Source organism: Solanum verrucosum, unplaced genomic scaffold (assembly GCF_900185275.1).
Source record: "Solanum verrucosum unplaced genomic scaffold, falcon-dt-bn FXZP01000066.1, whole genome shotgun sequence".
Taxonomy (NCBI): Eukaryota; Viridiplantae; Streptophyta; class Magnoliopsida; order Solanales; family Solanaceae; genus Solanum; species Solanum verrucosum.
In genome coordinates, this window is record NW_026020117.1 from 35,931 (window position 1) to 47,556 (window position 11,626).

Below are 11,626 nucleotides of genomic sequence, written 5' to 3' on the forward strand. Positions count from 1 at the left end.
CCCAGAAAACTCCTAACTTCAGTCACAGAGCTAGGCCGAACCCAATTCTTAACCGCCTCAATCTTTTGAGGATCTACCATTACCCCTTCTTTTGAAACTACATGCCCCAAGAATGAAACCGAATTGAACCAAAATTCACACTTAGAAAATTTAGCATACAACCTTTGTTTCCCAAGAATACCCAAAACAATACTTAGATGGTCGGCATGCTCTTCCTCACTTTACGAATAAACCAAAATATCATCAATAAAGACTATGACGAAAAAATCAAGAAATGGCTTGACACCCCTTTTATTAAACTCAAGAAAGCTGCAGGCGTATTGGTCAAACCAAAAGACATAACCAAAAACTCATAGTGTCCATAACGAGTTCTAAACGTCGTCTTGGGCACATCTTCAGGCCTAATTTTCAATTGATGGTAACCGAATCTTAGATCTATCTTAGAGAAAATCGCTGCATCTTGCAATTGGTCAAAAACATCATCTATTCAAGGTAAAGGATACTTATTTTGAATAGTGACTCTATTTAATTGCCGGTAGTCTATACACATTCTCATAGTACCATCTTTTTCTTAACAAACAATAATGGAGCACCCCATGGAGAAGCGCTGGGGCAAATAAATCCCTTATCAAGAAGCTCTTGGATTTGAGCCTTAAGCTCTCTTAATTTTGCCGGAGCTATGTGATATGGTGGGATAGAAAATGGGGCATGTAGCAGGGTCTAAATCAATGCAAAAATCTATATCTCTATGTGGAGGCATACTAGGCAAATCATTAGGAAACACTTCACTAAATTTAGACACCACAAGAATAGACTCAATGGATGGAGCCTCAATCTCAACATCCCTAATATGGGCCAAATAAGCAAAACAACCCTGCTCCACTAATTTACTCGCCCGAATAGAAGATATAATCTCGGCTTGCTTAACCTTGTACACCCCTTCCCACTCTAATTTTTCCCTTCCTGAAATTTCTAGAGTTACAGACTTAGTATTACAATTAAGCACAACATGATAAGGGGAAAACCAAGTCATGCCTAAGATTATGTCAAAATCAATCATATCCAAAATCACCAAATCAGCCCAAGTCTGAAATCCCATAAACAAAATAGGGAAAGCACGATAGACATAGGTAACTATGACTGACTCTCCAACCGGGGTACAAACACGAATAGGGGCATCAACAATATCACAAATCATATCAAAATCTGAGGCAAATCTCACGGATACATATGACTAAGTAGAACCCAGATCAAATAACACATTAGCCATCCGGTCACAGATAAGAATAGTACATGTGATCACCGTGTCGGATGCCTCCACCTCATTCTTGCCCGGAAAAGCATAACATTAACCCCTATCATCTTGACGAGCCACTTCCTTGCCTAGTTGCGCGTTACCCCTACCTCTATTACCATTTCCTCTACCTCCATGGCCTCGCTGATTACCTCCTCGCCCACCTTGTGGACGTCCTCTACCATTATTACCATTTTCCAGGGGTATCATTGCTCTTGAAGGCTGCTGCGCGACATCTAATACACGTGGGTGGGGACAATCTCTCCTCATATGCCGAGGTTCTCCACAATTGTAGCAAGTACGATCAAAAGATGGTCTGCCGCCCGTAGAAGGCGCGACTCCCTGTCTATCCTAAAAAATTATAAGATGAAGTTCCCGAGTAGTTACATGTAGAGGCGGGCATAGCGGAATGAATTGGCTTGGCTGCAATCGTTGGCTTCCCTGAACCTCTAGAGTAAGAACCTTGGAAGTTGCCTGAATTCTTGACCCTTTTTGCCAACGCCTTAGCTTGACCGTCTTGCCTTACCCCCTCCACTTTCTTAATATAATTTGTCACCTCATTGAAGCTTCTCCCTGCAGAAGTCATATGAACAGATAATACTTGTAATTCAAAATTCAATCCCCTAATAAATAATCGGATCCTCTTCTCCTCAGTAGTATCCAGATAAAGCATGGAACTTGGCATCATAAGCAGCCACAGACATACCACCTTGCTCTAAAGCCATAAACTCATCCTTTTTGCGATCCCTCAAAGTTCTAGGCACATACTTTTCTAGAAACAGAGCATGAAATTGAGTCCAAGTAAGTGGAGGTAAAGTAGAAGATCTGCATTCCATATAAGCTCTCCACCACTGCTTGGACTCACCTTGAAATTGGAAAGACACAAACTCAACCCCATGTTGATGAACAATACCCAATTTATGAAGCCTCTCATAGCAATCCAAAATGAACTCATACGCATCCTCACTCTCAGAACCAAGAAATATCGGAGGCTTAAGCTTCAAAAACTTTGTCAACATGTCATGCTCATTTCCCGTCATAACAGAACCGGGTTGGAAGAAAGCATCAGTACCAACGTTTCCACCCATCTTGGGCGTAGTGCTAGGAATAGGAGGATTAGCAGGAGCTTGAGTTGCTTGAACATATGGAAGCACTCCAAGACTAACCAGCCCTTTCAAAAATGACATGATTTGTTGAGCTAACACCGGATCAATGGGAGGAATACCTGTAGTCTCAGCCTACACCTCTTCCTCATGTCAAACCTCATCAACATTCTTCTCTTCAATCTCTTCATGATGCGCCAGAGGGTACTCATTCATAGGAGCATTATCAACCGGTACCTCATTCACAGCAGGCATTACTCTCCCACGGCCTCTACCCCGAGCTTTTCTTATACCCATGCCTTGATCGCGACCTTTCGCTGTAGATTCCTCAACTGAAGCATTGACATGAGCTACGAGCCTGACGCCGTTATACCTAGTATTAACCATCTATGGATAAAAGAGTGATGGAGGTTAGATACCAATTGGAATCAAGTTATAGCACGAAAGAAGACAAGAGAAAATAGAGAGATTACCTAAAGTCCTATAGCCTCTAGAATAAAAGTAAAGGCGTCCCCGTACCATTCCGTGAGACTCTATTAGACTCATTTCGGTACATCGAGTTCAATGAACCCAGGCTCTGATACCAACTTTGTCACGACCCAGACCATTGTAATTGGCACCCATACTAACACTCCGATGGGAGAACCACTACTACAACCCAAACCAAGCAACTAAAGCAATAACTAAGGCATTTAAGTCAAATACTAAGGAAAGAAAAATAGAGTTTCCATAAATTCTAACAAAAGTCTAACAATAATAAACTATAAATTTGGAAGAATAACCTAGAACCTAAAAGTCAATGTACCAAAACATCTAACAATGAACCAAGTCTAAATAAGAAGGGATATAACCCCAAACTAATGAACTAATCAACTAACTAAAACAATTATCTAAGTCCCGAAATGGTGGACATAGACGAAAGAGAATCCCATGGTAGCCCGAAAGAATTGGCTTACCCTTGAATTCCAACGATCACTGATCTCTTAAGTGAGGTCTATCAGTAGCCACTTGAAGTTGCCCTGTACTCAACAACAATAAGAGCAAATGCAGTATCAGTACACAACCACAGTGTACTGTAGTATCACGCGGCTATCCCACTAGTGCAACATAAATAAGTCAAGACAACAATATAATCACTTGCATATATATCAACATATACAATAATATCAACATTTACGAACAACGATCAGTTTCACATTTTATATCACATCATTCGTTCTCTCATGGAACCCAAACCCAAATAATTAGCATACCGAAACGTGGTACCCGATCCCATAATTATGCCAGAACGTGGCAACCGATCCCAAACGATCCAAGTTAGTTATGCCGAAATGTGGCAACCGATCCATTCAACACACCACAATCACAAACACAAGTATATCCTCAAGATCATACATTTAAGTCATGATTTCATGGAAATGATAATTCATCTATCTCATGTACAACAAGTGTGATCAACATTGCAAGATTCCTACATATACAAGTATCATAATGAAGCAAGAACAAACATACATCACACAATCATAGAATCGCAACCATCACCAATCTTTAATCAAGCTTGAAACCCTAAGAATCTTGATCCTTCCCTTTCCGGATTCGTTCCGCTTGTTCTTGGTCTACAAACAATCACAATAACACTGGAATCAACAGACAATCGCTAATTACCCAAAATTGTAATAATTCCATGAACCCTAGATCAAACCCATGATCCCAATTATCCAATTTAGGGTTGTTTTCACCATAGAATCTATAGAAAAACCCTCCCCCATTATTTGACCCATTCTATTATGTTCTATGGATCGAAAAATGGATTCGGGGAGTGAAAAGCTTACCTTTAGCCTCAAGAATGGTGAAAAACGAGTAGGAGTTGCCTATGTTTCGTTCCTTAGCTCTAAAACTCAAAAAGTGCATAATGAGGCGCTTAGGGGTTTATTAACGACTTTAATTCGTGTCGATCCTGCCATAACGGCACCCACCCCGCTTCAGCGGCCCCGCCAGAGCGGTAAAACCCAGTGCCAAAGCGACATTCACGAACCAGCGAACTATTTAAAGAATTCCAAGACTCCCATTTCACAATACACCTCTAACCCACGAGGCTCAGAAAGTACCCTTTACGCTAAGATCGATTCTCGGAGTTCTACTCGCCCGAATTCAAATCTGTAAAGTCACACGGGTTCTTTAACGAGTTATCTAACTACTCATGTAATCAAAATCAAAATCAACTCACCCGATTGCCACCAGATTTTTGTACACCTTAAAGACTCCAATTTCATCCAAATCTGGAATAGGTTGGGAAATTTCAAGATACTACGAAAAAGTTTTCCGACCCAAATTTTTTCCTTGTTGGCTTTTCTATAACGATGGAACCTAGTCGTTATAATATGTCATTACAAAAATATAATCACATGCATATATCGAACATGTACAATATTATCAACATCTACGAACAAGGTACAATTTCACATTTCTCAATATACACAATTATAGCAAATCATTGGTCCTCTCATGGAACCCAAACCCAAATAGTTAGCATACCAGAACATGGTATCTGATCCAATATTTATGTGGGAACATGGAAACCGATCCCATAATTATACCGAAACGTGGAAACCGATCCAAGTTAGTGTGTCGAAACGCAACACGCGATCCATTCAACAAGCCACAATCACAATCAAAAGTATATTCTCAAGATCATACTGTTAAGTCATAATTCATGGCATTCATCATTCGTCTATCTCATTTACAACAAGTGTGATCAATAATGTAACATTCACATACATACATGTATCATAATGAAGCAAGAACAAACACACATCACACAATCATAGAATAACAACCATCACCTATCTCGAAACAAGTTTGAAACCATAATAAACTTGTTCCTTCCCTTTCCGGATTCGTCTCGCTTGTTGTTGGTCCACAAACAATCAATATAATATGGGCATCAATAAACAATCACTAATTTCCCAAATTACTAATAATACAATGAACCCTAGATCAAACCCATGATCCCAAGTATCCAAACTAGGGTTTTTTCCACCATAGTTTCTAAATCAAAACCCTCCCTCATCGATAATTACACATTTGATTACGTTCTACGGATCGAAAAATGGATTCGGGGAGTGAAAAACTTACTTTTAGCCTCAATAATGGTGGAAATCTGTCAAGAATCGTCTAGGGTTCGTTCCTTAGCTCTAAAAGCCGAAAACTGCAGAATAAAGATGTTTTGGGGTTTATTTATGACTTTAAGTAGCATCTGGCCCGCCACAGCGGCATCCACACCGCTACAGCGGCCCCGCTAGAGCGACCAAAAGCATCGCCAAAGCGGCTTGCACGAAATAGTGAGCTATTTTAATAATTCCAAGACCCCCATTTCACAACACACCTTTAACCAATGACGCTTAGAAAATACCATTCACGCTAAGATCTATTCCGGTAGTTTTACTCACCCGAATTCAGTTTTGTAAAGTTGTACGGGTTCCTTAATGACTTATCTAACTACTCATGAAATTAAAATCATAAATAATACACTCGATTGTTACCAGATTTCCCTACACCTTAATGATTCCGATTTCGCCCAAATCTGGACTAGGTTGGGAAATTCCAAGATACTACGAAAAAGTTTTTCGACCCAAAAATTTTTCCCGTTGGCTTTCCTATAATGACAGAACCCGGTCGTTACAATATGTACCCTATGGGGAGCAAATTGCAATCTACTATTTGTCCATGCCTACATAAATTTCAAAAAAGGAGACATGCATTAATATCAAGATTTATTTTTATATTTTGATAAACTAAAAAACATACTTACCCTTTGATGGGTTAAACATCTTGTAAGAATTAAAACTAGTTGAGACTTAATAATTAAAAACTAAATTAAAAACTTACCATCAGGACATCTCCTGCTAAAACAAAATAGGATGGTGAAGTATTGAGCTCAATCCATTCTCCATTTTTGTTGAGCACTTGCAATCCAATTTGTTCTTGTTTAATTATGTATTAGTAGACACTATCTGTGTCGGCAGGTAATTCTGGTATATCCCCATCTTTACCTTTGTTTGCCTTATAATTTGTAAATCTTGACAAAAATATATTAGAATCCAAGAATTCATCAATATAATGTTTTAACCGAAGAGTCTCAAAAATCATTTTTCTCACCATTTCATCTGATTCCATAAGTGGCTTGTAGAAGGAGTTTGCTTCATTGCTACCAAATTAAACATACAAAATTTGTAGAAATAGTAATTGTGATACTACTTATAATTGATTATATGAATCCTCATTAAGGATGACATATGTTGTTTCATTTGAGCTCCTATACTATTCCAATGCTATACAAAATAAAAAAATAACAAAATAAAAAATACAAATTGTAAGTAGCAAAGTAGAACTAAAGTTTTAACTACAAATTCAATAAAATCCAGTACATTGATCAAAATTATGTAAGAAATGTACTTAATATGTATAAACAATTTATGTAGAACTCCATATGCTATATTTATCTTTAGCGGTGAAATGAATAGAATCTCTATAGCCTTAAGTCTTAACTAGAGGACTTCAACTCTAGCCCCAAGAATAAAAACAATTTTGGTGGGGAAAGTTACTCTCTTTAATGAGCCTTACACATTATTATTCCTTATTAATTAGTTAGAGTGCCAAAATAAATACCGAAGAATGCATGATAAGAAAAGCTTCCATGCAAATATAGGAGCGAGAATGATTGGCAAACCAAAATGACTACAACTCAATTCCAGCTAAATCCTAGCGCCTGCGCGCATGACTTTTATCATATCAAACATATTATAATTAAAATTAAAAAAAGTTAGGCAAACCAAAAGTTAGGATTTCCATTAGACCAAAAGGTATTGGCAAAAGTTTCAACACTATTTGGAAGGAGCAAATCAGCAGATCTAACATTACCATAAATTGGGTACAGTTGGAAATTTCCCTTCATAGATATGATAGGGTTTCTCTCTATATTCTATCAATTTGGATATTGGTAATTCAAATATTTCTTTTAAAGTACCAAACATGGCATCTCTAATTTCATTTGGAACTTTATCATATATTGCTTCAAAATAACCATATTCTTTTAAGGCTTCAAAAACTTGCACTCTTATGGATTCCCATTGTGGAGTGTTTGGTTTTAGCTCTAGATTGAAAAAATCTATGGTGGGAATTTTAATTTTTGTATGCCATTGATAACTAAATTTTAAAGAGAGGAAATAGAAAGAAACTAAGAAGGAGAAAGACTTTATAATGTGAAAATTAAAGAGGGAATATAAGGAGTATATATAGAAACAAATAAATTAACCTTGGTTTGAAAATTCATTATTATAGTCCTCCCAATTTATTTTTTTCTTGGACGTGAGTTCTAGATTCTATACATTAATTAATCGTATAAAGTTATAATTTATGAGTAATAATACTTTACAGAGTTGCAAATCCATATATATATATATATATATATATATATGTAATAGGAGAGGGAAAAAGTATCACATGTCAGAACCACAAAATTCAACAATTTTCAAATTTAAAAAATAAATTTAAAAATCTTTTAAAGATATATCTTAAATTAAACAAAAAGAAATTAAAAAAAGAGTAACCAACTATTTTAAAATTTCCTATTTTGAGAAGAAGAAGAAGAAGAAGAAGAAGAAATAAAGCTGGTGGTGACACCTAAGAGGAGGGAGAATACATATATGAGAATTATAAAGGGGAAAGAGGTATATCAGGGGAAGGAAGCAATGGAACAGTGGCCGCCTATGGAACAGTGGCCGAGAAGAAGAAGAAGAAGAAGAAATAAAGCTGGTGGTGACACCTAAGAGGAGGGAGAATACATATATGGGAATTATAAAGGGGAAAGAGGTATATCAGGGGAAGGAAGCAATGGAACAGTGGCCGAGAAAAAGAAGAAGAAGAAGAAGAAGAAGAGGAAGAAGAAGAAGAAGAAGAAATAAAGCTGGTGGTGACACCTAAGAGGAGGGAGAATACATATATGGGAATTATAAAGGGGAAAGAGGTATATCAGGGGAAGGAAGCAATGGAACAGTGGCCGCCTATGGAACAGTGGCCGCCTCTTCCTACGAAGGTGAAAACCCCTACTAGTGGGAATAACAAGCCAGCAGACACTTTGGGGAGTAACAACCAAGCAGAAATGAGTGAGAAATCACCAGATGAGCTGCAAAAAAGTGAGATAAGAGGAGATGCACAGAGGAAGTTAGACATGAATGCTGAACCAATAAAGAAGTGGGCGATTTTTTTAAAATTCAAATAGGATGTCAGCTAAAGGAATGAGTCTAAATTATGTCAATCCTGTTATGAGGAATGGGGAACAGGTCATTGAATTGAAGAAAGAAGAAATTGATAAAGCAACTACAGAATGGAAACAAGATCTTATCCTCTATGTGGTTGGGGAATCTCCAACAATAGCTGCAATTGAGAGGTACATTGCAATGCAGGTGAATACAGTAGTAAACCTAAGGTGTATTATCACAATGATGGGTACTCTTAGTTAGATTTGCTAGCTTGGATGATAGGAATGGAGTTTTGTATTCAGGTCCTCATATGCTTAATAATAAGCCTATCATAGTTAAAGTTTGGAGTGCTGATTTTAACTTTAATAAAGAGGTTTCGCAAACAGTTCCAATATGGGTGAAGTATCCCAATTTGCCGTTGAATTGCTGGAGCATGGATTTGCTAAGTAGAATTAGTAGTGGATTAGGGGTTCCATTGTATGCTGATGAATGCACTACTAAGGTTGATAGGATATCGTTTGCAAGAGTGCTAGTTGAAATGGAAGTAGCAAGGGATTTGCCAAAGAAGCTCAAAGTAGAGGACCCGAATGGGAGAGCATTTGAACAAGAAGTACAATATGAGTGGATTCCAGAATATTGTTCTAAGTGTATGCAGGTGGGACATAAGTGTGCTACGAAAGAGGGGACTCGTTACAAAACAGCTCCTAAGGTTGTGAACAAGTGGATTTCGAAACAGGACATAAATAGAGTGGCAGAAGGAACACAAGTAACAAATGGAGAAAAGGCTAAAGGAAAGATGAAAGTAAGCAAATGGAGAAAAGGCTAAAGGAAAGATGAAAGTAAGTGTGGAGGCAAAAGTATGGCAACAAGTCCCTCCAAGAGCTAGATGAGGCACAAGTGTTAATAATGCATCACAACTTAGGGTAACAAATGTCTTTGGATCTTTGGAACATGGATTGACAAGTGCTTTGGAGGGAATTGAAATAGGAGCAGATGAGGATGGGGGAAATCAGCCTAAAAGAATTACATGAATTTCGTCACTTGGAATACAAGGGGAATAAATAAACTTCATAAGCAAAAAGAAATTAAATTGTTTATGAAGGAGAATAAAGTAGGAATTATAGCACTATTAGAACATAAAATAAAGGAGCATAAGGCAGGAAAAGTTATACAAAAAATAGCTCAAGGTTGGAAATGGGAAGCAAACTATGAACACACTGATAAAGGGAGAATGTGGCTACTGTGGAACCCTCAAGTGATTGAATGTGTGATTTTGAGCAAATCAGATCAGTATATACAGAGCAGGGTGATAGTGAAAAGGACTAGCATGGTATTTTGTTTGGTGGCCATTTATAGATTACACACAATTCATGATAGGCTACAACTATGGGAAGAGTTGGGAATGATGGTATCCAGTACACAAGAATCATTGATATGTATGGGGGACTTTAATATAGTGTTAACGGGGCTAGAAAGAATACATGGCAATCCAGTTCAAGAGATGGAAATAAAGGACTTCAATGATTTCATGGTTGATGTTGGTATGACAGAACGGAAGGCAATAGGAAGAGGGTATACCTGGTCAAATAGGTGTATATGTAGTAAAATTGATCGTGCAGTGGTGAATGCTGAGTGGATGTTAATTATGCGATAGAGAGAAATTATTATTATGCTGCCAGGCACTTCTGATCAATATCCACTGAGCCTGGAGTTAGACAGTAATGAAAGAGTCAATCATAGGGCCTTTAAATCTTCAATTGTATTGCTAATCATCATGAGTTCTTACATAGAGTGAAGGAAGCATGGAGAGGTGGAAAAAACATGGATTTGAAGGAAGTATGGCATAAACTTAAGAAGGTGAAAGAAAGCATTAAACATCTCAATAGTAGAGAGTTTATTGGGGTAAGAAGCAAGTTGCAAGACATTAGAGGAAAGCTGCATACTATACAAGAGAAAATGACAGATCCAGAAGAAGTTGCTCCAAATAGACAATAGGAAAAAGAGCTCCATGTTCAGCTTGAGAAATGGAGTATGATCGAAGAGAGTGTTATGCAGCAGAAATCCAGAATTCAATGGCTAAGGCTAGGGGATGCAAATTCTGCATATTTCTATGCACACATGAAGAATAGGGTGGCCCAAAACACTATCACAAGGCTCTTGACATCGGACGGCATCATAGCACAGACACAAGAAGAAATAGAGCTTGAGGTGAGTACATTCTATAAAAACCTGCTAGGGAAGGCTGCTCAGGAATTGCCTAGTGTGAATGCTGTGATTATGAGAAATGGTAAGTCTCTTAATAGAGAACAACAAATGTTCCTAGCAGCTAAGGTGACAAGGGAGGAAATGGAAATTGCACTCAAAGGCATACATGATTTGAAAGCTCCAGGGATTGATGGCTTCAATGCTTTCTTTTTTAAGAAGGCCTGGACAGTAATAGGAGAAGACATAGTGAATGCACTGTTAAATTTCTTTGATACAGGGCACATGTATGTGCCCATTAACTATACAGTGGTGACCCTTATTCCCAAGATTGCTAATCCTACTAAAGTTGGGGAGTACAGGCCTATCTCATGCTGCACAACTCTATACAAGATTGTTTCCAAAGTAATAACCACAAGGTTGCAGAAGGTGATGAGCTCACTAGTAGATCCTAATCAATTAGCTTTTGGCCAGGAAGAGCTATAAATGACAATATTATTTTGAGTAATGAATTAGTGAAGGGGTATAATAGAAAAGGCATCTCCAATAGATGTATGATTAAGGTGGACATGAAAAAAGCATATGACTCAATTGAATGGAGGTTTTTGGAGCAAGTTGTATATGAATTGAAGTTCCCAACAAGAGTGATCAAGTGGATATTGCAATGTGTTACTACAGTTACCTATTCAATTCAGGTCAATGGGCAATATACAAGACCATTCAAAGCAAAAAGAGGGGTCAGGCAAGGGGATCCCTTATCCCCCTTT

The 11,626-nt window shown here is 37.8% G+C and overlaps 1 protein-coding gene and 1 pseudogene across 1 annotated transcript; one reads left to right on the forward strand and one right to left on the reverse strand.

Moving 5' to 3' along the window:
- Positions 1 to 2,550: 2,550 nt before the first annotated feature.
- LOC125825688 (deoxypodophyllotoxin synthase-like) lies at positions 2,551 to 7,847 on the reverse strand (annotated as a pseudogene).
- A 551-nt stretch (positions 7,848 to 8,398) lies between these two features.
- Positions 8,399 to 10,311, forward strand: LOC125825689 (uncharacterized). Its single transcript, XM_049505005.1, has 4 exons — positions 8,399 to 8,653; positions 8,739 to 8,861; positions 9,031 to 9,459; positions 9,760 to 10,311. The coding sequence occupies exons 1-4, from the start codon at positions 8,399 to 8,401 to the stop codon at positions 10,309 to 10,311; spliced, it is 1,359 nt and encodes a 452-aa protein (XP_049360962.1).
- Positions 10,312 to 11,626: the final 1,315 nt, after the last annotated feature.

Coding starts and splice junctions, on each gene's coding strand:
- LOC125825689 (XM_049505005.1), top strand. CDS start 8,399: ATGGGAATTATAAAGGGGAAAGAGGTATATCAGGGGAAGGAAGCAATG. Junction 8,862..9,030: donor AGAGGTACATTGCAATGCAG/GTGAATACAGTA, acceptor TTTAATAAAGAG/GTTTCGCAAACAGTTCCAAT. Junction 9,460..9,759: donor AGGCTAAAGGAAAGATGAAA/GTAAGCAAATGG, acceptor TTGTTTATGAAG/GAGAATAAAGTAGGAATTAT.